At 46.0% G+C, this 26,753-nt stretch overlaps 1 protein-coding gene across 7 annotated transcripts in view; it reads left to right on the top strand.

Annotated features, from left to right (window-relative positions):
- The window catches only part of CREB3L2 (cAMP responsive element binding protein 3 like 2), a 117,588-nt gene that overhangs the window by 89,028 nt on the left and 1,807 nt on the right, over positions 1–26,753 (top strand). For 6 of the 7 annotated variants that reach the window (XM_029232938.1, XM_029232944.1, XM_029232943.1 and 3 more), the window contains 8 exons: positions 1,129–1,313; positions 3,675–3,821; positions 4,781–4,839; positions 6,357–6,425; positions 18,516–18,615; positions 18,898–19,024; positions 20,702–20,918; positions 22,608–26,753. The exon at positions 22,608–26,753 is cut by the window's right edge. In XM_029232938.1, the coding sequence (XP_029088771.1) occupies positions 1,129–1,313; positions 3,675–3,821; positions 4,781–4,839; positions 6,357–6,425; positions 18,516–18,615; positions 18,898–19,024; positions 20,702–20,918; positions 22,608–22,683 (980 nt within the window). In that variant the 3' untranslated portion in view covers positions 22,684–26,753. The remainder of the gene's footprint in view (positions 1–1,128; positions 1,314–3,674; positions 3,822–4,780; positions 4,840–6,356; positions 6,426–18,515; positions 18,616–18,897; positions 19,025–20,701; positions 20,919–22,607) is intronic. The other variant, XM_029232941.1, reaches the window with a different exon arrangement.

Genomic DNA, 26,753 nt, shown 5'->3' with positions numbered 1-26,753 from the left:
GGAGTGAAAGGTTTACCCAAGGGTCATGTTCCTTGGCTCAGTAACAGCAGCTGGCTGTCAAGGTATTTCAGCACAACGTGAAGATTTGCAGGTCAGAAAAAGAGTGAGACCCCAAAGCTCGTTTGTCAGGTTGAACTCCAGAGTGGATTCCTCCCTCGGCAACCCATCCCTCCTGCCCTGGAGATGCAAGATTGGCACCGGCTAAGGCTCAGAGGCCCCAGCAGAGGGTGTGGGTGTCTCCCTGAGGACAGGTGAAGGATGCTTAGATGCTGGAGGACTTTGTGGGAGACAAAGTCCTCCCCCAATAATTGTCTTCCAATGCCTACCTGTCTATCCACAGATGGATTGGGTATTATCTGAATCAAGAATGCCTGGCATCTGGCCTATGGGCCCTACCATGCACATTCCTCCAGAAACAAATGAGCTTTTCTCAAACACTCATGGGGCTCCCTGCTTTTGCTATTAAAAAAAAAAAAAAAAAAGATCCTAATACATTAACATGGTTTACAAGTCAAACTATGGAAACTATATGAAATGAACAGAGGGAAGGTTATGCCAGCACCATCCCTACTTACTGTAATTTCCCCTGCCCCCATTACATCATAATTTTATTAGTTTCTTATATACCTTCCAGAGTTTCTTTACGAAGATACGAGCAAATGGGGGTCTGTATTCTCTTTCTCTCCTTTTTCATACAAAAGGAGGGCTACTTTATACACTGTTTTGCACCTTGATTTATTCCGCTCCTCTATAGGCTGAGACCAGCAGACAATAACGTCATATCTACTGAAACCCTCATTGACCAAAGTAAAACTGAAAAACCCAATCCAAAAATGTATCCCAAATAAAGCCTGAAAATCAAGCCAAGAGCACCTGCCATGAGGCCATATCAAGGACTGCAGACTTGGAACCCAATAGTGCAACCTTTCAAATTTTTTGAAAGAAACGCTCTTAAAATTTAACCTTAATAGTAATACATCTTGGAGGCCTTTCCATATCCACACACAGAGATTCCTCATTCTTTTGTTCGGCTGTCCTGAGTTCTGCTGTAGGGATGTTGAATGTTGAACTGCCCCAAGTCCTGCTCTGTTGCTCCCTGATGGATGCAATCCGTTCTTTTCCCCTCAGCCTCCGTGGACCACCTGCACTTACCGCCCACCCCTCCCAGCAGCCACAGCAGCGACTCAGAGGGCAGCCTGAGCCCCAGCCCGCGCCTGCACCCCTTTGGCCTGCCGCAGACCCACAGCCCCGCCAGGGCCCCAGCGCGGGCCCCCTCGGCACTTGCCAGCTCCCCACTCCTCACCGCACCGCACGTGAGTGTCCCCTGCATCCCTGCACCCCCATCCCCCATTCTGTCACTCGGACCTTCACCCAGCGTGCGTACCATTCGGAGCCTGTAGGAAGTTTTAGGTCTAACTGCTGAAGCAGGGGGATGACAGTCTTAAAGAACATTTTCTAAGAACTGCCTGTGACCTCATCATGCTAACACATTCTCTTCCTTTCCTGTGCACACTTCCAGTTTTTATTCACGTTTCTTTTTTATAGCTACAAACATGAGGAATAAAAATGGGTTGTTATTCTTCTCAAAATTGCATCACAAATATTTATCATCAATTTAGGTGGTCTTTATGACCTATGATAGGAAATAATTTATTTTTTAAATAAGCAATCTTTGATGAACTGAAAAATTGCTCTGAGAGTAAATGCGTTGATGTCTAAAGCTCAAAAATATAATTTAACCCTTTTTGTCTGTGGTGCAACTCTTAACCCAGTGACTCAGGATGGAAATCATGAGTCAACATTCATCCCTCACATATATAATTTTTCCAAATAAAAATTAGGGGTAGGGCTTCCTTGGTGGCGCAGTGGTTAAGAATCCGCCTGCCAATGCAGGGGACACGGGTTCGAGCCCTGGTCCAGGAAGATCCCTCACGCGGCGGAGCAACCAAGCCCATGTGCCACAACTACTGAGCCTGTGCTCTAGAGCCCACGAGCCACAACTGCTGAGCCTGTGTGCCACAACTACTGAAACCCACATGCCTAGAGCCTGTGCTCTGCAACAAGAGAAGCCACCACAATGACACACCACAATGAAGAGTAGCCCCTGCTCACCGCAACTAGAGAAAGCCCACGTGCAGCGAAGAAGACCCAACACAGCCAAAAATAAAATAAAATAAATAAATAAAATAAATTAAAAAAAAATTTAGGGTTAGATAATTAACTTCTCATTGTTCTGAATAGTCGATTGATTTCTATGAGGATTTAAAAATTAGTCAGCCTTACTGAATTTAGAATATCACATAGAGCAAATTTGAATGAAATGAGTTATTTAAAAATTCTTAGAATAATCATGTATTAATTAACATAATTTTGAAAATTTGAGTTCAGCCTGTGTCAGAAACTCAGAAAGTTCTAGATCTGTGGCCACCTTCTTATATATCACTATTACCGAGGGCCAGGGAATTAACTCTTTCCACTCCACCTTTGCCTTCTCTCCTCTAACCCTTCACCCCTTTGATTACTGAAATAGTGTCCATCCTATGGATTTGTGGGTCCTACCACAGTTAATCCATTCCACGTGGTCATGGAGGAAATCCTTCCCATATCATACACTGGCTCAGCATCTGTGTTGTTTCCCTGTTATCTGTTGGCATCAAGCCCTCATACCTCTGCTGGGTACAAACACCCTCCTACGTGCCCAACCTGCCGCTGCTTCCAGAACTCCTCACCCCCTCTACGCAGAGTGGCTTCTTCAGTTACTTTTTACAATACTGCCTTTGTTGTAATGCCCTCCTCTGTGTAAATCACCCCCTTTCTTTCAGGAAGCCCAATTCAAGCCTTATCTGCTACCCTAAGCCTTCCCTTATCACACAAACTCACATAAGCGTTCTCCTTCTTCATATTTTTAATGTACCTTGAGTGAATATTACAGTCTAGCATTTAATTGCTCTCATTCTTTCACGTGTTTCAATTTAGTCTCGGTCTCGATCATTAGCTACTTAAGAGACAGAGTTCGTTTTGATTCTTCCGTGCATCTAATGTGGAGCTAATATGCAGTAGGTACTCCATTTATTTGACTAATTATAAACACATTGTCCTAATATGGGTGAAATTAGATGAGCTACAGTTCTCATCTCCACTGATGATGGAGAGTCTGGGACTGTGCTGACCAGTGACTTTCATGGAACATGCCTGCAGGTGTGTCCCTAGGAGCCCTGGCCCCTTAGCTGGAAGTAGAGGTCAAGAAGCAACTCCTAGTGTTTAGAGAGCATATTGCCAAATGGCATCTTTAGGAGAACAACAAAACTTTCCGCCAACAGAGTTCCAAGTGAATCCTTCATCACTCTGAGGACAGGAAATCTCTAGGGACGTGGGAAATGAATTGTATCCTTTAATTTTGTTGTTTTAGCCAGCAGGGTACTTTCTGGGAAATAATGGGTGGAGGTTTCTTTACCCATTCCCTTATAATCCTTGGGTTGTAACACTCACACGAGTGTCTTCTGCATTTTTGCTTCCACTTCAAAGTGCCCGTTTCTCACCAAAAGAGATGGGCCTCCTTTTCCCTTAGCCATTGGCAAGACATCCTAACAGACCCTCCTCAGCCCTCAGGAGGTGTTTCTCCGGCACGCCCGGCTTTTCCTCTTTGACCCTTTTCTGCTCCTTGGTCTGCACAGAAGCTGCAGGGATCAGGCCCCCTGGTCCTGACGGAGGAAGAGAAGAGAACCCTGATCGCCGAGGGCTATCCCATCCCCACAAAGTTGCCCCTGACAAAATCAGAGGAGAAGGCCCTGAAGAAAATCCGGAGGAAAATCAAGAACAAGGTGAGCCCTTCAAATGCAGGCACTTCTGTGAGCAGAGACAGTGAGCAAACCCGGCCAGCATGCCCACCCTCCCTTCCCGGTGGCCAACACTGGCCCGTCCCGTGGTGGGGACCAAGGCTTGCCCCTGTCTTCCCCCAGACCTCCCCATACATCTTCTGGTCAGTGGGCCTCCAGGTCGGGCGTGCACACTCTGTGGTGCCTAAGATGACCCATACAGGGGCGGGAAGAAAATATTAGAACTCCCATTTACATTTTGAAAAAATCTCAGCCTTTAAAATTTGTTTTATTAGATACACAATATTTCCCTCTAGTAGGCATGTGTATAATTTATAAATGAATAAATATAAATGTATTACGGGTGCTTGCTTAATTTTTTTTCTTGATAGAGGTTTTTGATAAAAAATTCTGCAGACCACTGTTCTATACCTGGGTCCAGCAGTCTCCTAGTCCTAGGCCCCTACAGTGGGGATCAGGGGTGCAGAGGCCCTGGGGCATGGCTAGGGCGTGGGCAGAGCAGGAGGGAGGGGACAAAGAGAGAGGAAGGAAAGAGTTTAGAGTTAAAAGTTTTCGTCCATGTGCAGAACCGCCAGGGAATTTTTATACGACTAACCCCAACTGGCTTATATTATGTATTATAGTTGAGCCAACTAGGTCCACAGAATTGAAATCATTTATCTAAGACCATACAGATGGTTCGTGACCCACATGTTCCACTCTGACTCCTGGACCACTGTCCTTCTCACTGGGGACCTAGTGTTGGAAAGTAGATGAGAACATCAGCTGGTTGAAACCAGGGAGGACAGAAGAGGTGATTAGTAGATGAGCCAGTAGGTTAAACAAATGGGAAGTGGCCACAAAAGTGAGCAGGGCTTTTGTGATTTCTTTGCTCATGGCCTCTTGTCATGCTGGTTTACTGAGATAGCTGGAACATAATCCTTTTTTCTCCCCTTCCATTGCAGATTTCCGCCCAGGAAAGTAGGAGGAAGAAGAAGGAATACATGGACAGTTTGGAGAAAAAGTAAGCCTCCTGCCAAAGTGGTTGTGTGTATTGAGCAATTCATGTAGAGAAATGTAAGTGCAGGGGGGCCCTGCTTTCTATGAGAAGGGGGTTCAATTTCTTGGTCTGGACCCCGGCAAAGGCCGTTGGTTTATCAGCTATGTTTTGCCTGCCACCTAGTGGTTTTTAGAGGGGAAAGCTTATAGATCTGGCAGGTGATAAAAAGTACATTCAGTCTTAGTAGGCATTTGTACCGCACAGTTTCCAACCAAGGGTCCTTAAGTCCCTGAAGACTTCCTTTCAAATAAGTACAAATGCTAACCTTCGTGCATATACCTGGACTCCTCAGAGGAGAGGCGCTAATTAATCAATTCCTGTTGGCCACACTCCCTCGCACGCTAGAGAAAGCAACAGGGGATGAAGTAAGTAAAGCAGGTTGGCGTTCTTTTTTTTCTGTCCACTATAATTTGTGTTATAGGTGAGTGACTTTTCACAAAAACACTTGAAGGCACCTTTTGCTCTTCTGAATAGCCTGGAATATCAGGAGGGCTGTTAGAAAAACGTAAATTAAATACAATTTTGTATTAGCCCTAGAAAATAGTTCCCATCTGGCAAACTAATACCATTGGAATGAGTCCCGGGACCTAGAAATGAATCTTTATGTGTGTCTGGTGAGAAGAGCAGTTGGTGGATCCTGGCTGGTTCTTGAAGTTCCTACTGAAAGTCAGTGTTTCTTCCTCCTGATTTAGGTGTTGGTAATATAGCATTAAGCAGTCCCATTCTGTTTGTTATTGTCTGTAGGTATCCAGGGTCAAGATGTTTCGATGAAAATCTCTTTATTGCCTCTTTGGGGCATGCCTGCTCCGGCACCTGGATTCCTTGTCTTGAGGTCCCGGGTTCTTGTTCTTCACTCTCCCCCTGCCCCAAGCCCCTGGGCTTCCTGTCAGCCCTTCAGGTCAAGAGTACAGCCAGCAGCATCCAGACCCTGTAGCATAGAGGGAGAATTGTGATGGACATTGAGAGCCATAGGGAAGAGTCGAGAGAAATCAAGGTTGGAACACCCTAAAAGAAGTTTATGTTTTGTACCATCCCTATTCATTTTCCATTACTGAGGCACTGGTTACCCATCTCTCTCTCTCTTTTTTCTTTTGTCTACTCACCCTTTTCCCCAACTCAGGTTGGCCAAGTTCTCTCCCTCACCTCCCTAGAGTAGCTGCTTCCCTGTCTTTTTTTTGCGGTATGCGGGCCTCTCACTGTTGTGGCCTCTCCCGTTGTGGAGCACAGGCTCCAGTCGCGCAGGCTCAGCAGCCATGGCTCACGGGCCCAGCCGCTCCGCGGCACGTGGGATCCTCCCGGACCGGGGCACAAACCCACGTCCCCCGCATCGGCAGGCGGACTCTCAACCACTGCGCAACCAGGGAAGCCCTTCCCTGTCTTTTTTCTCTCAACCCCACCTGCCTCCATCCTAGCTCCTGGCTTAGTGTTTGCTCCCCTGATAAAAAACTAAGTGTATTTTTCTCTCTCTCTCTCCTCTGTAGGGTGGAGTCTTGTTCAACGGAGAACTCCGAGCTCCGGAAGAAGGTGGAGGTTCTGGAGAACACCAACAGGTGAGGGTCCCTGGTGTGAGGAACCAACACAACTGCCTGATGGAAGGTGGGGAAAGAGGGGGAGATCCAGGGCCAGAGCTGGGAGGAAAAGGGAGGAGATGACATTGAAAGGATGGTTGTGTCAGGATGCTCAGGATGGTCGCACTTCTCTCACCTGTTCCTCCCGTGTGTGTGTGTGTGTGTGTGCACGCACACACACACACACACATGCATGTCCTTTACTTTTCCTGAAATACGTGGGATTGATGAAGAGGCTGATTCTGATAAGGGCTATGATGAGGGGGTTAAGGAAGAGGCTTGGACAAGAATAATGTCAATGAATCCGATTCTCCTGAAAATGACATCAGACTTAAGAGGTGGACAAAGAGGGCCTGACCACTTTTTTGTCACCCAGTTTGAGTAATAAATGGTGTTTTTTAGTAAAAAAAAATGGAGAGAAAACCAAGTTTGTTTTTTTAATTACTGTTTTTAAAAGTTAATTAATGAATTACATTTTAAGCCCATTTTGCAAAATAACTATAGGATAGTTCCTCTAGCACCTCCTGTGCCAGGTACTCTTTTCAGCACTTTATGGATATTAATTCATTTAACCTTCTAATGGCCCTGTGAGCTGGTCCTATGACTATCCCCATTATATAAAGGAGGTCCTGAGACTCAGAAAGGTTAGGTGACGCAGGTCACACAGGTCACGCAGTAAATGCTAGAAGGCTGCATTTGAAGGCAGGCAATCTGGTCCTGGAGCCTCGATGTAGGAGAAGCATACTGAGCTTTACCCAGAGTCATACGCAAGAGAAAGGGGTTAAGGTATAGGGCTGAGAAATGGCGGTTGGGGAGTTTCATCGTGTGTGTGTGTGTGTGTGTGTGTGTGTGTGTGTGTGTGTGCGCGCGCTCGCGGAGCCTGCCTATGCTTTGAAAATTAAAGTGTTCATTAGTCAAGGGATCCTGTTGCCCTTAGTTGTTATAGATCTGACAGTCCAAGCAGAGACAAATTGACTTTTAGGTAACGCAGAATTTTAATTCATCATTTTAAGGCTTGGCACTAATGCCAGTAACAATTTTGCAAATGTTAAGGGATCAGGGTAAATCTATTTGCGTGTCATTTCATAATAACTTGAAATTTGGCTCCCATTTCCTAAATCTTCATGGTCTGTTGCTCAAACAGCAGGCTAATCTAGTCATAAGGTAAAAATACCATCAGTAGGAAAAGTGGACATTGTGACCGCGCTGGGTTTCCCTGCATTTCTGGGAATGTGTGCTCATATAGCAAGTCAAGGGCAATCACCTCTAGTGCTCTGTGGACAAACAACAGAAGTAAGTAAATGTCACCAGCTCCATGTGGTATCACCTTGACCCCCTGAGGCAAAGGAGCTGGTTTCCAGTACGACTTCAGGTTTCCGGTTTCATGGTTGCCTTTGGCCATTAGTCCCCTGAAGCTTCCTCTCTTCTTATCTCCACCTTTACTCCTGCCAGAGCGGTTCTCAGGGTCCTGAACCCCACCAGCGTCTGTATCCATCTTGTTAGCATCCTGAGCTGATAGTGTTCCCACCCCCCTGTCCTAGCACTTGCTGTTGCAGAAGTCCTGTGTTCATGAATGGGACAAATCCAGGTCATGAATTGGTGAACAGGGGAAGAGGAATCCGTCCAACATAACCGTGGAGTTTGGTCCAGGTTGGGTCTAGTCTAGGGGTTCTGGGTGTCATGTCTATACAAAGCCACACGGGGGCAGCAGAGGCACAAAGAGCAGTGGGTGCTTGCGATGAGACGGCGTCGCTGACACCTTTCCTGGGAAAAAGGGTCTCTCCTCCCCTCTCCAGGCTGACCCTGCTCTATCATATTTTTCTAAACTTAAAAAGAAAAAAACCCACACATGTAATATATGCCCATTGTATAAAAAATTAGAAAATACAGTTTAAAAAGGGAAAAAATTACAATCTTTTCACCTAGAGAGATGTTTACATTTTGGAATTTTTATGTATATGTATTTATATTGTACATCCTCCTCTGTTCTTCCCTGAGAGCCAGCGGTGGTTTTCCTTCTGTTTTCTTCACTGACTGTGGAAGGTTTTCCCAGCCATTCAGCCTGCTGGAACCCCGACTGAGAAAACCGTCTGTCTTATGCCACTGGTGCTCTGCTTGTCCCTGGACTGTAGGAGCCTCCACTGTGGTTCCCCCAGAGGCCCAAGTGCCGTCTCTTCCCTCTTCCAAACTTACCTCTCCTGGTAGACAACCTTTTATGGTGGAAATGGTTGCTACTTGATTAACCTGCAGTCTTCCCACAGGTAGTCTGATGAGGGAGTTCCTAGAGTCATAATCTCTCAGTCCAGCAGCTTTTAGTGTGCTGTGGCTTGAGAAGTCAGGGAAGAAAAGCAGAGCCACTCTTGTTCACACAAGGAAGGGCCTTCCTTGCCCCCGACTTCCTCTTCTCCCTTCTTCTTCTGTTCCTGCCAAGGGCTTCCCCTCGCCAGAGGACACTGCGGTAGCCAGAGTGACTGTAACATGAACTGTGGCAATCTCTTGCCCTAAACCAGTCAGGAGGAGTTGGTGTTTTGGGCCCGTGGTAAGGGGAGGTTTTCAGACCCTTTATTCGTCACACCGTGTGAGTGACCCAGTGTTTGAACTAAGTACAGGGTAGGGCCCAGTGAACACACACCTGTGTTTGTGTCCTGTTCGTGCTTCTTGTATTAGCGTCCTTTGGAGGTAGCTGGGCAGAGGTAGAAATGGCTGTGAGAAGTGGACAGGACCCTGGGTCACCAGAAGTGGGGTGGGAGACCTTGTGTGCCGTTGTTTCATTTGGCACGATGTGGCGGGAAAGGCGAGTGGGTACGTGGACCAAAATAAAGACAAATTATACCTCTTTACATTTTACCACTTCTGTGCTCCCCCCATGAGGGACTTTCCATCTATCCAGATGGGAATGAGCCCTCAGATTCCAAATCAATCCCAACTCTTCAGTTAGTACTCACCCCAGCATCAGCCATTTAGCATGCTCTTGGCTTCTAGGCAAAAAAGCCCCTTTTATCTGAGCTCAGGAAGCTGGAAGAGGATGGAGACAGGAGAGGAGACTTCTGCAGCCTCACCCCAGGAGCCTAAGAGCAGCCGAAGCAGTGGGAAGGCACCTTCACACTTCTTTGCTAAGGCGATCCGCGAATCGCATGCCACCGGGAAATGTGTGAGCTGAGAGCGAGTGGTCTCCCAGGGGGCCCTGCTTCCTGTGCTCAGTCAGGATATACATTTGCACTTGCAAAGTCCAGGCAAGGCCGTGTGTGGTGCCGGAGGGTCTTCCTGGCCTTCCTTGCTTATCATTCGCCTCTCCGAGCTGCATGTCTCATTCTTGAGAGACCCTGTCTTTCCCCCACTTTCTAGCCTTTTCTTCTGCACAAGTGATGCACATCTACTGCCCAGCCCATCCATTTTAGGTGTTTGTGGCCCAGTTTGCTCCATTCATTTTTAATTTTGCCCTCGTGCTGTTGGCTGTAAGGCTGAGAGCCACTATCCCTCTGCTGAGCCCTGATTTGTAGACTTATAGGAGCTTAGACTTGAAATGTACTTTAGACATCTCATTTACCTGTTAATCACTTCCTTTTACAGAAGCGGAAACTGAGGGCTGATGAGGTTAAGATCATCCATTTAGAGGTATGACAGGGACTAGAATTCAGCCACTTACTTTCTCAACTGGACCTGACCTCGGTCTCTTTTGCCGCTGTTGTGCTCTCTCTCCAAGGACCGCTGCCTTTCCCAGCACGGGGTCAACCGTAGTTCCAAACAAGAGGGCCCAGCTTGGGATCTGTGTTTTAGGGGGCCCTGCTCTAGCTTTCCCCTAGCCACGCCCCTCCCCATGGGATGACAAGTCAGCAGGAACAAGGTGATATATCTGTCTGGAGCGCTAACCTGGCCTTGGAAGGAGCTCGACATAGCAGGTGTCGGAGGTGCCCATGGACAGTGTTTGCCTGGCTTGGGGTAGGTGGGGTAAGGAGAAACCTTAGGATGTATGACATGTATGGGATGTGGGCCTTGTTGGTATTCTTTCTCCGAACCTCACAGAAGGTGAGGGATGTGCTTGTCCTGTCTGTGTTGTTATCAGAAACAAGAATTCATTAGTTTTCCTCTTTGACCTTCCTCTTAGCTATAGTCCTCTTCTCTGTCTCTACTTTTCTTGTTTTTTAAAATCTACACATGGGGCTTCCCTGGTGGCGCAGTGGTTGGGAGTCCGCCTGCCGACTCAGGGGACGCGGGTTTGTGCCCCGGTCCGGGAAGATCCCACATGCCGCGGAGCGGCTGGGCCCGTGAGCCATGGCCGCTGAGCCTGCGCGTCCGGAGCCTGTGCTCTGCAACGGGAGGGGCCACAACGGTGAGAGGCCCACAAACCACAAAAAAAAAAAAAAAAAAAAAAAAAAAATCTACATATGATTCCTGATGGAGGTCTTTCCAGCCAAGCCCACTGGGCTCTGACTGTGCTCTCCTCATTTGTTGGTTTAGACGCACAGCTGCGTCCATTTGCACCAGTTTTGTGTGTCGGCTTCCTCCTCACTGTTGTGTCTTCCACATGTGACGTCTTCTCTTCGACTGACTGTAACCAGCGGGCCTCTCTTTCCTGCTGTGCACAGAGAGGCTGTTAGAGTGCTCAGGAATGACCCTCTGTAGACCTTTGTCTTGGCTTAAATCACTTTTCATTTCTCCATTATCTCTAACTTCTAGTTGTGGGAAGAGTACAAGCTTTCTTTTCAGTTGAAAATGTTACAAACTTCAAAGCATCGTTGGATACTAGACTAAGTTTCCCGGAGAGTTTACAAAGGCATTTTAGTAGGATTCCATGGTAAAGTTAGACATTCCTCAGCCCCAGAAAACATTCTAGAACTCTCTCTTTCTTGTGTTCCTGGGTGAGTAGGTGATAGAATATTTCAGAAGTGCCCTCTGGTCCCTGAAAAATAAACCTCCTTATAATGTGGCAATTACACAGTAAGAGAAAGGAGATAATTTGTATTTTTAAAAATTTAGGTCAGAGCCCTATGAACAACTTTCAAAACTTAAGTGAAAGATCATAAATAAATGAGTATTTATTCAAAGTTTAGGATTTTAGCAGAATGTAATTATCTTTTGTATAAGAGTTTGCACTTTAGTATTTAAAAGTCTTTGAGGTAGTTCAAGAGTCTCCTTAAATACTGTTATGCAATGTTTTGAATTATTATTAACATTATATCCTACCACCTCCCCACCCTCTGCCTGAGGATTTTGAGGTAGGTGTTTCAGCTTTTTTTTTTTTTAATTTTATTTATTTATTTGTTTATTTGGCTGCGTTGGGTCTTTGTTGCTGCGCGCGGCCTTTCTCTAGTTGCGGTGAGCGGGGGCTACTCTTCGTTGCAGTGCACGGGTTTCTCATTGCGGTGGCTTCTCTTGTTGCGGAGCACGGGCTCTAGGCACGTGGGCTTCAGTAGTTGTGGCTCACGGGCTCAGTTGTTGTGGCTCACTGGCTCAGTAGTTGTGGCTCACGGGCTCTAGAGCGCAGGCTCAGTAGTTGTGGCGTATGGGCTTAGTTGCTCCGGGCATGTGGGATCTTCCCGGACCAGGGCTCGAACCCGTGTCCCCTGCATTGGCAAGTGGACTCTTAACCACTGCACCACCAGGAAAGTCCCTGTTTTTGGTTTTTGACACCTCTCTCCTAACCCTCCGATCTTGTACACTAATTCTAGAAGACTGGGGTGGGTGGGGAGGGATTCAGGTGGGGTTTTGGTTCGAAAGGACATGGATGTCTGCCTCTTCCATCATGAAGCCACCTAATGTTCACTCATATAATTTTTTTGCATGTGTGCACTAGATAAGTAGCACTTAGACTTTTTTGATCATATTGTTTTACATGTTGTGTAGTGACCCAGACACACCACACGTACATATACATCACATTCATAACTAATATGAATGTTTCACAAATGAATACTTATTTACTATGTGTGATGCCCTCAGATATTGTGTGTTCTATTTGATTCTGTTTCATTAAATACACCAGTCACACCCCAGCTGCTTTCACAACCCACGAATGGTTCATGATTTGGAATTTAGAACTTACTGCTTTAAGTAGTTCCATAAGTAAAAAAAAGTTCCTTCATTCCTGTGGGAGGCTGATTCACCCAGAGGGTGATTTACTTACGCACACAAATGTGCACACATGCATTATAGCCCAGCTAGTTCCATTTCTGAGTAAGGCGTGTTACAGGATTTGATGGAAATTGTGTTTATAGAGAGGACCTGGTTTGAAGCTCCTGGCACAGCAAGTAATTGGGAACCACCAGTTTATTATTTTTCCTGGGTCCTAGTTTCTGACTCCAGTGGGAAATTAGGTACTAGAATGTTCAAAGTATAAGATGCAGTAACTGTATCACTAGCTCGTTCTCTCTCGCTCCCTCCCCACACCAACCCCTGCTGTTTCCCTTCAATAACAGAAACATAAGAAAACAAAATTAAACCAAATACAAGAAAACACACGAGGCTGTTGATGCATTTCCCAGTTTTTATAAGATTGTGTCTCACACTGCCGGCTACTTTTGAATGTTTTGCCCAATTTCCTTTGATGTGCCTCCCAAGATACAGGGTGATGCTTTATTTTGGGCAAGGCTGGCAGCTGTCTCTAACTGCTCTTTTACTAGGAGCTGTGTGAGGACAGCCATAAGGTTTATTTTTACATCTCACCACAGGACAAAATCCACATTTTCAATCAAGTGTTGGACCCTCCAATTTAACAAATTGTGAGAAATGTCTTGGCCCAGATAAACGTCTCTCTAAATTAAGACCTTGCTCCCGGAAGCCCAAGAATTCATTAAGCCATAATTAGCCATGATCACTGATGATTTAACATACAGTAATAAAGGAGAGGTTTAAACTGGGTTCTGAACGTACTGTTGGAAAGAGAGTCTGTCCTATGATTGACTTTTTATAGCTTTAGTTTTAAAATAATTCTTCCATTTCATGTGTTGGCTGCCTTTTCTCCAGCCGGCCCTTTATGCAAACAGGGTAACAGCTGTCATCCAAGCTCCCAATGCTTCATGCCGTGGCATCTATCCCAATGGCATCAGGGAAGGTACCATATCATCTCAGACCAACATATCAGTTGTGAGATTCCAGGCTTTCCTGTAAGGAGACTCATCTGTCATCAGTGGAAAGAAATAGCAAGCACTCTGCAAAGGTGTATTTGTTTCAGCAAACCCAGAGTACCCCAGAAGCGGATTCTCTCATTATTCTGTTAGCTGGTGAGGTCAAGAGAATTAACTTTGACTAAGTGCCTGAACTCAGGACTTAAGGAAAGTGATTAAAAACCATGGCACTGAGATCTAAATTCAGGTTTCTCTTCCTGGGAGCTTATCGCCGTGTTCTGGTGAATATTACTGACTTAGTAATCCTAAAGCCATCTCATCAGCTCTGTTGGTGTCCAGTGGAGGGACAGGTCTTATAGCTTCCATTTTCCTAAACAAAGCTCAGGTTTGACTTCCTGACACTTGACGTGGGCTAAGGAATACCTCTTATTCCTTTATCCATCATTTGCATTTTATCTTGGTATATCCAGAGATCTGCCAGGAAATGTTTATTTTACCCTATTGCTTTTATTTGTATCAGATCACTGAAACTTTGTTAGTATATATCTCACTGCCATCAGATTCACTGTGGCCCTTCTGTCTGCAGTTTGGTCACTGTCTGCAGTTTGGTCACTGTAATCTTTTCTTATTTAATGGTGGACACATCTCTTGGTTGTACAGTTGTCAATGTGATGCTTTTTTTTTTTTTTTTTTTTTTTGGCTGCACTGTGCGGCTTGCAGGATCTTAGTTCCCTGACCAGGGATCAAACCCGGGCCTCGGCAGTGAAAGCACCGAGTCCTAACCACTGGACCACCAGGGAATTCCCTCATTAAGATGTTAATGTCACTGGATTTAAGAAAAATCTACTTAACTAAGAAATCTTTTGATCATTAATTTTATTAGGTTATAGGTTTGGGTACCATGGTGTGCTGAATTGGAAAGTACGTGAGCTATGGAGTCAGATAGGTTTGGGTTTACATCTTAGGTCTTCTAGTTACTGGTTACATGTCTTTGAAGCCTTTACATAGTATCTCAGTATATGAAGTTCTAGAACTCAGCCAGTGGACACTCAATCACTAATAATTTTCTTTCCTTACAACAAAAATGAGTGTTTCAGGACTTCCCTGGTGGCGCAATGGTTGAGAGTCCGCCTGCCGATGCAGGGGGCCACGGGTTCGTGCCTCGGTCCGGGAAGATCCCACATGCCTCGGAGTGGCTGGGCCCGTGAGCCATGGCCCCTGAGCCTGCGCGTCCCAAGCCTGTGCTCCGCAACGGGAGAGGCCACAACAGTGAGAGGCCCGCGTACCGCAAAAAAAAAAAAAAAAGAGAAAAAGAATGTTTCTGTTTTATGAATGTCTATGAATTTCCCAAACTTTATCACATCATGGAAATCTATTTAGATATTGGGGAATGGATGAGTTAACCTGCTTTCCTCGGGTGAAATCTCTCTGTTGCTGATGGATGGGGCCTTCAGAGTGTCATCATTCCCACGAGTTCACCTTTGCTAATCCGAGTAGGAGAAGCAGCAGGAAACAGCGCATTATAAATCACTGTTGCTTTCCACCAAAATTTCAAACTGAAAAATCTATTTTGAACTACATGTTTGCTCATCTTAAAGAGTTGGATTATAAACTGTTAGAAATCAGGGGCCATTAAACAAACATTTTCATTTGCAGTGGATTCAGAATATAATTGTCTTTGAGTTTGGAAAGGATGTGCTGATGAATGCCAAGTAAAGCGCCACACAACTAGTAAAGATACAGCCCTTACTGCTCGCCCAGCCAGACTTAGATGGTCCTTCTTCCAAACTGATAGCACTTTACACCTATAGCTGGGGTTCCCAACTTGAGCCTAAGGCATTATACCATTGGGGTTTAGGTGTGTCTGGCCTGTCAGAGGTCTGTCTTCAGAACAGACTGTGGAGCCTCCTGGGAGACTGTTCATCCTAGGGAAGGGGTCCCAGGCCTCGTGATCACAATCGGAAATTGGAAGGGAGGAGTGATTCCGAGTATTGTGTGGAATTGGTTTTCTCAGTGGTTCATGCTCTGAAGACTGGACAAAGGGCAGGGATTGGGCAGGGAGGAGGTGCAGGAAGGTTGTGGGTAAATGGGGACTGTTGGTAAAAATGGAAATGGCGATTTCGCTTTAAAAACACCTTAAGAGTTTGGAGCAAAAGTAAATGGCTGTGGTAACATCTGGAAATCTGCTGTCTAATGGAAGCCTGGTTAGAGGAATGCCCTCCACCAACTCTTCCATGCACAGAGCACAGCTGAGCTTCAACACCTAATGGAGCTGCCAGCGCAGGCAGCAGGGTGCCCCATGGGAGTTGAGGTGCCCATCAGAAGTGGCAGCCAGCATTACAGACGTGGCTCTTCAGCAGGCCACCAAGGAAACAGTGAGGCCCCTTTCTGTAGTTTAGCTGGTAACAAAGACCCTATTGATTGGCACCACAGGAGGAGGCCAGAATATGAGAGAAAAGGTTTGTGCCACACGGTCAAGCGTAGGTCTTATCTATGGCTCACCTGTGTATCTTCCCCACGAGTTCCAGAAATACAGCAGGGAGAACCCAAAGAGGGCTTTGGGGCTGGCATTACAGGATGTTGTCAATAAAATGTGTGCCACTGCCCACTAGATCTCAGCTCTGCCAGAAGGAACGCTCACCCAGGAAGTGGGTCTGTCACTCAGCTCTTAGCTTTGAAAAGGCAGCCGTGCAAGCCAGTAAGAATGGGGTGCTCTTGGGAGGTCCTGGGAGAAGAAAGTGTGATGGGGAAAAACACTTGCTGCGTTATACGGTCATTTAACTGCAAACTTCTGATTTTTTTCCATCTTTACTGAGGTGTAATCAACAAGTAAAATTGTGAGATATTTAAAGTGTGCAACGTGATGATTTGATACATGTATACGTTGTGAAAGGATTCTTCACATCAAGTTAATGACCTATTTACCTTATTTTTATTTTTTGGTAAACACATTTAAGTTCTACGCTCTTAGCAAATTTCAATTATATGGTACAGTTTTATCACCTAGAGTCACCATATTTTACACTAGATCTTCAGACCTTATTCATCTTATAGCTGAAAGTTTGTACCCTTTTACCAACCTCTCCCTATTTCCCCACCCCCAGCTCCTAGCAACCGCTTGTCTACTATTTCTATGAGTTCAGCTTTTTTTTTTTTTAAAGATTCCATGTGTCAGTGACACCACGTGGTATTTATCTTTCTTTGTCTGGCTTATTTCACTTCGCATGATGCCCTCCAGGTTGATCCATGTTGTCACAAACGACACAATTTCCTAAAGTAGAATTTATAGCAATCATGCTATCGGTATTTCTCAGCCTTGAGTAACTCACAAAACTCTTTTAAAGAACGTGTTGCTTGAATGTACAGAAACATAAACCAGTCTATACTACTTGTGATTATGCTTCTAGATAACCATAAAGCAAGAAAACATATAGCTAAGTACTAAAAAGACCTCCATATTAATAGAATTTAACGGTATGAAATAATGGGATGAATGATTTTGTTTTGCTTAAATTAAAACCACTGTACAAGGTAAAAATACAGTGTAGATGGGACCACATGGGGTCACTGAGTTCAGAGAGCCTTCGCTGTACGTGCTGTGGGCTCCAATTCTGCCTCTGCTCTTATCCATTGAACTGCTAAAAGCAATAGTCTTACTGCCAACCTGTCCTTAGTTGGCTTAAACCTGAGAGAACTTGTTTCCCTGGTACTGGTCACAGGGGAAGCTGCAAACTTGGGAAAACCTACATGTCCTTCCAGCACTGGGAAGCTGTTCAGGAGATGGGCTGTGGTGGAGGCAATTTATCTGCCAAAGCCCAGAATTCTTCTGCAAATGAGTGATTTGCTTTTCAGTGTTTTTCAGTGAACTTGTCTGACTTTCTAATGTTCCATCACAGCATGAATTTTCTGAAAATCTTTGAGACCCAAGAAAAAAGCATCTGCTTGTAAAACCTCTCCGCCTTGCCGAGTGCATTGGGCTTGCAGAGGAGGGATGGGGGCGAGGGGCAGTCTCTGCTCTTTTCGCTGCTCACGCAGAATTCATCCCTGAGGCTCCAATTCAGGCGTGTGTGCTGTGAGATCCTTTTCTATGGCTGCACTGTTCAGAATTTGCAAAGAAATTCACCACCTGCTCCTCCTGTGACCTGATGTCACACAGAGCAGAACATACTATTCTCATCCTCAAACCCTTCCCTTGCACGGGTGTGCACAGCTGTCCACTTTTAGGGATAGAACAACTCTCTTTTGCTCCTGTTCTGTGTATTTTCCTGGAGAAACATCAGAGTCTGCATCAGAGGACGGCTTCCAAGATCCTGGCTCTGAAGGTGTGTCCAGCTGAGCAGGCTTCTTTGCTCCTGATTCATATTTGGGCTTCATTTCTGCCTATGGAGGTGCTGTGAGCCTTCAAGTGCCACAGGCTTGAGATGCTCGTGGCTGTTTGCCTCCCCGCCATTCTTGTCTTCCTCTCCGTCTCTCTCCCTCTCTTCAGATCTACCATCTGAGCACCGGCTGCTCAGAGATGTTGCTACCACTTCCTCTCACAGCCATCTCCTCTGGCCACCCCTCCACGTGTTCTCTGCCCGGCATCTTCTTCTTCATGCTTTTCTCCTTTCTTGTATCTTCTTCAATGTTTCTCTTCTCTTGGTTGAACGAATTCTCCTTGGTTCACCATCACCAGCCAATTTTTACTTATTTTTTTTCTCAATGGCTGACAAACAAATCCCGGGATTATCAGGGATGATTTGGGGCATAGAGATGACTGTTACTCAGAACAGCACAGAATGGACAAGCTGCTCACGTGGGCGGATCCTGAGCCCCGTAAGCTCTATGACTCTGGTGCTGGAAGACAGTGGCGTATGTGTCTTCACCAGGGGAACCTTTTTCTCGGTACTGTGTTCAAATTCAGACACAAAGCCATAGCCACTTCCCTGGAGCCTGGGGCAGAGATCACCCACAAGCATTCTCTTGTCTCTCAGACGCCCTTCATGGCTTTGATTTGTTGTGTTTGCAGAACTCTCCTGCAGCAGCTGCAGAAGCTTCAGACTTTGGTGATGGGCAAGGTTTCTCGCACCTGCAAGCTGGCTGGCACGCAGACTGGCACCTGCCTCATGGTGAGTTTCCTGAAGGGACAACACCATTACTGCCCAGGCCCACTCCCCAATCTCCAGTCTCTCCCCAACTTGCCACGTCCAAGTGCTGGGGTGTTCGAGGGACCACACAGCTCACTCTGAGGCTGTCTCTCCACTATGATGTGACGGTGATTGACTGCGTACAATCTGCTGGCCTGATGGAGGGGAGTTGTCTTTCTGGACCTCCCAGGTGTTGCAGGTGTAAAGGTTTGCTCTGTGGATCTCGGAATTGACGGCTCTCCACTTTCTCTCCTCGTCCTGCAGGTTGTTGTGTTATGCTTTGCCGTTGCATTCGGCACCTTCTTTCAGGGCTATGGGCCCTATCCTTCTGCCACCAAGATGGCCCTGCCCAGCCAGCATTCCATGCAGGAGCCCTACACAGCCTCCATTGGTAAGACAGCACTCAGCGACTTGGGAGGTGGCTTGTTTCTTTTCTCTTTCATTTCTCAAAGCTTAACTTACTGAAAGAAGTCTTATCTGAGAGTCTGATTTTTTTTTTTTAGATGGGAGGACTTTACTAAACCACTTGGTTTAGAATAGCTATATGATAAACGTCCCTGGGTACAGAGCAGTGGTCTCAAAATCATTTATCCATAAAAATGCATATATATCCGTTCCTTGGGAGAAGGCAATTCAATATCACTGTTCCCTCTCCCCCATAAAAAATATTCATTGAATAGGCCCACACAAGCATCTGCCCCCGAATTAGTTACTCTGCAGTTAACTGTCATCGCTGTGACCGCCAAGACATTGCAGGAAGTGTTCTTGGCTTCTGTTTACATATGAAAGTCTAATTTTTAAGAACTGGTAGAAGTGTAGCTTCTCCATTGAAGGGAGGAAGAGAGCCACGGGGGTGTCTGGTGCCCAGGCTGCTGGGTCTCCCCTTGTGGCACTCACCCACTTGGCTGAGACACCCCTTGGAATTCTCTAGAGCTCAGCAGAGCACAGTTTGCAAACTACTACTCTAGACTGTGTTCCCTGGCAAATTCTGATGTCTTCTTTTTGAGTTCTGATAAGGGGGAGGGATGCGCATTTGGGGGGAAGGAGTGGGGAGAACACTAAGTTTTCCATCACATTTTCAAGGAATTCAACTCAGTGGAATTGTATGCGACCATAGTAAGCATCTATAAAATGAAACTAAAGAATCAGCCTGTCTTACAAAATATTATGCCTAAGATTTAGAAAATTTGGAGAATCAGGTGTCAGAAGTGATATTCTCACCCAGATCAATGATCTCTTTTAAGTATGTAGGAAATAAAGAGGTGATATGTAGGGATCATAAAATAGATACACTAGTAAGAACAAGGGTGGAATTAGGGGGTACTGGATTTGGGGGGTAGGCATAATTTTGTGGTTCTGAAAGATCTGTGGTCTTTGTGAGGTGGGTGTATCCCTGCCAGGTATATGACAGAAAGGCTAGCATTTCAACCAAATAATTTCAGTGGTCTCCCGGGAAATTCTTTTTTCCCTAAGGGAATGTATCTCTAAATTTGATTGGAAGCCAATGGGAGCATAGTTTCTCTGTTGTAGAAAATTGCTACGAGCCATCTAGCTATGCAACTATCCTGTAAAACAAAAGAGAATGTTTCCGTTGTTTGATTTATGACTTTGGCTGTGTGTCTTCTCTCCAGTTTTAAATGAAAACACAGTTTTCTGCCCTTTTACCTTCTCCCTATGCAAAACCTACTCACTGGGAATGCTTATTTTAGCTGCGTCTGGACATCTCCAAGTATTTGACTCCTATTGTCCACGAATTGTTTCCCCCAGATGGTTGGGGGTGGGGCACGGAGGGGAGTTTTATTTTCAAAGCAGTGGGGTGGCAGTATGCTTCCTGTTTATTTGCTTTTCTATTGTTCTCCCAGACTTTTTATAATTGGTATCATTTTTCAATGCACAAAACTCTGAAATCCTGAAGCCTTTATAGGAAGCCAACTCCAGTTGGCACCCTGTGTCCTGGGCAACAAGAACCCGTGAGTTGTCATCTGCTCCCAGCCCTGGGCATCGAGTGAGGGGATGTGATGTACCCTTGTGGTCTCTCGTAACACCTGTTACTTTGCTTTGTTCTCAGTGAGATCCAGGAACCTGCTGATCTATGAGGAACATTCTCCCCTGGAGGAGCCGTCCAGCTCCGCCTCGGCTGGGGAGCTTGGGCGCTGGGACAGAGGTTCCTCCCTGCTCAGGGCATCAGGGCTGGAGTCCAGGCCTGACGTGGATCTTCCCCGTTTCATTATATCAAATGAGACCAGCCTGGAGAAATCAGTGCTGTTGGAGCTGCAGCAGCACTTGTGAGTCAAATAGATACAGATTCACCTCCTCTAAGGCACCGACGATGGGTTATGCGTCAGCAACGTGCAGTGTGGGGTGTAGACTTTCCCACTGGCCTAGTCATACCTTCGGCTTTTTCAAGACCTATTTCCAGCACCCGGACTCTGGAGAGACTATTGGTTGTAAACAGCTGCCCCTAGCAGAGACTGGGGAAGAGACCTGGTGTGAGCTGGCCCCGTGGCTGCTGCGCCTCTGGGGAGCTGGCAGTGGTGGCTCCAAGAGTCGGGTGAAAGGGCTTGACTCCCTTCCTCCCTCAAAGCCTCACAAGTAAACATACAGTCCAGTAACAGCAGTGTACTCGCTATGCAAATGCAGCCTCAAGACATCCCCCAGCTTCCTTCCAACTAGAGATACATATATGTCATGCTATATGTCAGTATGTAGTTTTATGATTTATATGTAAATAAACATGCCTTAATTATATAGTTATAATTACATATTAATATTGAAGGACACTTCGAGAGGCACTATGCCTGTATGTGTTTCCATATTGAAAATAACATACATTTGTCTCCAATTCTCCATGAGGTGTTTCCTTTAGATAGTTATGAGGAACAGTCCTTGTGTAAACACAAAGGCTTGTACAACTGCTGGGCTTTGTTGTCACGCTGGGTACACCAAATGGCACGGGAAGGAGCGTCTGCGTCCAATCCTGGTTATACATGGTGTGGTTCGTGGTCTAGCTGAACTCTGCCTCTGTGCCTCCCAGAAGTGATGCTATTCCAGTGCAAGTGGGAAAGACTTTGTTTCAGATTCTTCAGTTTTCTTCCCCTAATGTTGCAGGGGAAAGTTTGTAATTATATATACTATTATATGTTTACATTATATTATACATGCATATAGTGCTTTATTATTTATTATTATTATTTATAGCGCTTACTATTCAAGCACTATGTAAATATGACATATACGGTAAATCCTTTGAAATACTTGAAGAGGTTAGACATTATTATTATTATTATTCCTATTTTAGCAAATTGTAGAGCTGCCACTAGGAGTAGAGAAGAATACTTGACTCATGACACAAATCTTCTCTCCTCTTGTCTCAGCTATTCAAGGCCCCATTGAAATCCCTCTTGTTCTGGGATGCCTTCCTGATACCAGAGCCCTCATAGCCCTCCTCTGAATGCCTAGAGTCTTTCTAGGCTGTTACGTAATTTAATAATGTATTTATTTTCTGTTGTATATTTACTGTTATTTCAAGTTAGTTTGGGTGGTTTTTTTTTTTTAGTCTTTATCTAGAATCTTTTAATCTTTATAAAGATTTCATCTTTATCTAGATTTTTAAAAAAAATATTTATTCTAGACCAAGGATCAGTCTTTATCCTTTTATTTTCTCCCTCCCAGAGTTTAGCATAGGGGTGACTAACCATCCTCAAGAAATACAATCGTTTAAAGCAATGTACAACAAATCAGTATCAAACTGCCATGTTTATCCTCTGGGCTGGAATGTCTCCTTTGGCATGAGGCTAGAGGCAGGAATGCGGATGACGGATGGGCTGGTAGCGGGAGACTTCAGGAACAGGGGAGAGGACGAGAAGCATGCTTGGGCCAGACTGCAGAGTCGCAGTCATGGAATGATTGTGTCATCCTACCGAGCATGAGGTAATTGGTAGTAAGACCTCTTTTTCCTTCTGATGCCTTCGCAGGGTCAGCACCAAACTGGAGGGGAATGAAACACTAAAAGTTGTAGAACTCGACAGAAGAGTGAATGCCACCTTTTAAAGAGACCGTCGCCACCTCCCTCTATCTCCTCACTCTACCTTTATGTCTCCAAACCTCCTTTGTCATAAGCTTTTCCTTTTTGCCACCTGATCTTGACCGAAGACCTGGACGTGCAGTCATGGCTCTGGATACGAGGACAGCCTGGGATTTCCACCCACGGTGAGAGAGCGCCTCCCCCGGTCCCACGTCCCTCCCTGCAGAAGGGAGCCCGCTTCTCTCCCTCCCTGTTGCTTACTGCCATAGGAAATTATCTTAGGGTCAGGGGTGGGGCGAGCAGGCTTGTTTCTACCGACAGTGCCAAAAAGATACTGCCTGCTTCTCACCGGGGTGGGTGTGACCGCCTCTTTGAAGAAGAGCTGACGCTTGTTCATTCAATTCGAGCCACAAAAATACCAGGATGCCTGTTGGAATCTGGCAAAGCACCGACTGACGTCCTGCCTATGCTCAGCCTGGGTCTCTCCTGCCGCTCTGCGCTGAGCCCCCGCTGACTCGTCCTCCGGCCCTGGAGCTGGAGCGAGGCGTCCCCTTCGTACTCTCAGGCCGCAAGTGCAATGCCTGAAGGAATCAGGCTTTTCTACTCCAGGCAAACCTGCCCCATCATGTTGCTTGTAGGATTTCTCCACCATCTGTGTCCCCACACGCCCCTAGTTCTGCCTCCTTGGCTTCTCCTCCCCATTTGTAAATAGTATTTATTAGCTCGCTGAGGCTTCCCTGGGCAACCACACTGAAGACATCCGGACGCCTCCCTCCAAGCTAGAAAAGTCTTCTGTTGGCCTTTGGAGCGAGGAGGGCACCCTAGGCTCTGGGATCCCCAATCCTTCCAGGCCATGTTTTGCTTTCTTTTCTTCTTTTTTTGCTGGAGCCCTATAATTATAGTTGGGAAATCTCCCTAAGCATGTGTCCTCCTGTAGAATGAACTCACAGGGAAAGATGGAGCAGTGCCTCGCTCAGGTCTGGGGCTCTGTGGATAGATGCTTTTTCTGTCCCATACCCATAACAGGGAAGGGAAGCCCTGTCCCTGACAGCAGGCGTTTCAGACAACCCTGCTAGCTTGTCTTTCTCCACCTCCCCTGACACTTCTGCTTTCCCCCTTCTCTTCTGCCTCAACACAGGAGGTGAGCCTGAGGCCTGTTCCTGGGGTCAGAGTAGGTGACATTTGTGTATCCACAGTCTTACCCTTTATAGTCAGGTTTGGCTACTTTGCAGCTCACCCAAAGAGACACGACCTAATCCCCCAACCTACTCTTATTTTTTTTAATGATTAAAAGTAACTTTTGTAGTTTTAAAAAAAACTTTCCTCTTTCATACAAATAAGAAATGGAAATTGACTTTTTACTGTATAATGTAGAAGACCCCCCTTAAATGTTTTTCCCTAGCTTGTAAAAGATTTCGTGTAAGAAGTTTGCTCACGTTTTGTATTTTATTTTTAGTAGCAGCTGAAGCACCCTTAGCTTTAACTCTCACTCTGTCTCCGTTTCTGTCTCTCATCTACATTGTCATTGGAACCTGTACTTAGGAGAGATTAAGCTATACCTGGGCCTTCTGTTCCATAGCAGACACAGGATTTGGTGTCATTAGCATTTGCCGTCAGACCTCATAAGCAGATCTGGTACCTCTGGGGCTCGCCGTCAGTGATTCCTCTCTCCCTACTGTGATGGAGAGAGTTCTGGCTGGGAGACAGCCAAAGTCATCTTCTTAGCACTGATGTAAAGCTGGATCAGGATTGCAGTGGTCTTGGCAGCCCTCTCGGTCCTCTGCACGCCTCTCACTGTCCCTTCCATTGGCCGGGGAGGGCTGAGACCGGCTGGGCTGTGCAGGAGGAAGGTTGCTAGCATGCGCCCCGCTTCTGTTTCTCTCTACCTTCTCCTCTCCTTCTCTTCTGCTCTAGACCCTCTTGGGCCTGGCTGGTGTCTGCTAACCATGGGCCACTATGGAACCATCCCTCTCTTTAAAATGTCTTGTAATTATCAGACACAGGCAGCCTGTGTGCATGGGGAGGGAGAGGGCGGCTAAGAAGGTACGAATATAGAATTAACTCAAGTAGTATTTGGACGATAAGAAAGGCAAGCTTTTGTATGTCAGTGGGAATGGGTCAGCTTACCCACCTGACGCACTGGAACCAGATCGGGTTTTTAAGTCTCCTGGATTAGGCTGAGTAGAAAACCAGCTCTTCTGAATAAGGAGGGAGAAGGAAAAGGGCAGCAAACTCCGAGCGCCTGTCTTTAGTGCCTTGAGGATTTCATTTCCTCCCTGACCTACCCTTCCTTGGCGTCGCTGTCTCCAGCCCTCCATACAGCAGGGCTTGATCTCTGGGAAACCGTTCTTCCCACAACTGAATCTGTGTCTAGAGACCAGGGACATCAACGTGAGAGCTCAAATGGCCATTGTAAGGGGATCCAAGGACCAATTGCTGCTATTATGAGAAAGACCTCTGCCCTCTACTCCTTGCTTGGGTGAGTAAGGGGAACTAAACAGTTATCCCTTTAGGAGGACGTAATGGAGTCAAGAGGATGCAGAAGAGTTGGATAATACCAGATTGGTTCCAAATAGTTAATGGGTGTGTGCACCTTTTCTGTTCCAGGGTTAAGCCCACAATGTCAGTGGATTTGTTTCCCTCCCCAGAGCCATCCCATAGATGAGTCAGTAATACCTGGTTAGCCCTGAAGGTGTCAAATAGTGGCAGCCTTTTGGTTTCTGAACCTCAGTTTTGGAAAGTAAGAGACTGTTAGCACAACCATCAATCATAAAGAATCAATGTTAATGATAAACATATTAATATATTTTTCATTATGTCAACAGCTTTTCCTCTTTCCTTTCTTTGATTAGCTTAGTGGAGGAGATGTCTTGCAAAAGTTCAGAGAACACGTACTTTTTTACTGGGTGAGACCTGAGTAACCCAGACCCCCCAGTGAGGTTCTATTCACAGCTCTTGACTTTGCACTTAGAAATGGATACTGTAAATGAAAGGCCTCAGTACCAGGTTTAAGAAAGAATTTCTGTGAAGTGTTAGGACTCTGGAGCCTAGCTCACATAAAGGGAGTGTTATATAAGAATCTGACAGCTGAACTAGGTTGCTCCTTTTGGGCAGGGGGTGGGGATGAGGTTTGACACCAGTACAGGCAGAATTAGATAACCTTTTTATGAATATAAATGATTTTGACTTAAAGACCTAATTTGTAGATTGTGAAAGCAGCTTTTAGCTCAACTTATTTACAAACCAACTATAAGTACCATGTTTTTTTTCTTCCTAAATCTCTCGGTTTAGCCTGAATGCCGAGAGAGGGCTGTGACTCTCGTGTGCCCTTGGAGCAGGGGTCCTGCATTGGTTCACCTTTATTCTGGCAGTGAGTCACTGTCCAGAATTTTTGACAGAGGTGTTTTATTAAAATTTTTTAGCACTTTGTGCCTCCTTCCTCCTATGTCCTCACACCAAGCAAAAGACAAGGAGCAGAGGCCCTTCAGGGGCAGCTCCTCCGAACACACGTGTCACATGAGCACGTTGCACACTCAGAGACCTCCCTCTCCCCGTCGAGGAGACAGAGCATCCGTGCCGGCCTTGCTAACGTGGGGAGATGGGAGACGGAGGAGAAGGCATTGGTCTCCCCCTTCTCTGCCAAGAGCTCTTGTCACTAATTCGGTTCTGTTGAATCCAGTCTTTGAGGAACCTTTATTACAGACACCAGCTCTCCTGCCTGCAGTGCAGGCAGGACCTGTGAGACAGACCAGTAGCAGGTAGTGCCCTGGTCGGAGTCATTTTCTTTGAATGCTTTTTAGCTGAGACAATTAGGAGACGTGATCGCATAAGCCCCTTTGGGAGGGCAGCTACAGGAGAGAGTAGGGGGCTGTGAAGCAGCAAGAGACAGAGTTCAGATTTTTCATTCATTCATTCATTTATTGAGTCAGTCATTCACTCCCAAGGAAGAGTGTTGCAGAAGGCCCTAGTGAATATTGGGGAATAAGGGGGCTGAGGAAGCTTCATTAATCAATAGCTCTTCAAAAGACCCATGTGCCAGCTCGCGCGCTCTCTCTCTCTCTCTCTCTCTCTCTCTCTCTCTCTCTCTCTCTCTCTC

Source organism: Monodon monoceros, unplaced genomic scaffold (assembly GCF_005190385.1).
Source record: "Monodon monoceros isolate NGI ecotype Baffin Bay Population unplaced genomic scaffold, NGI_Narwhal_1 Super_Scaffold_2, whole genome shotgun sequence".
NCBI lineage: Eukaryota > Metazoa > Chordata > Mammalia > Artiodactyla > Monodontidae > Monodon > Monodon monoceros.
The sequence above is the reverse complement of the archived record's forward strand: the minus strand, read 5'-3'. Positions and strand labels throughout refer to the sequence as shown.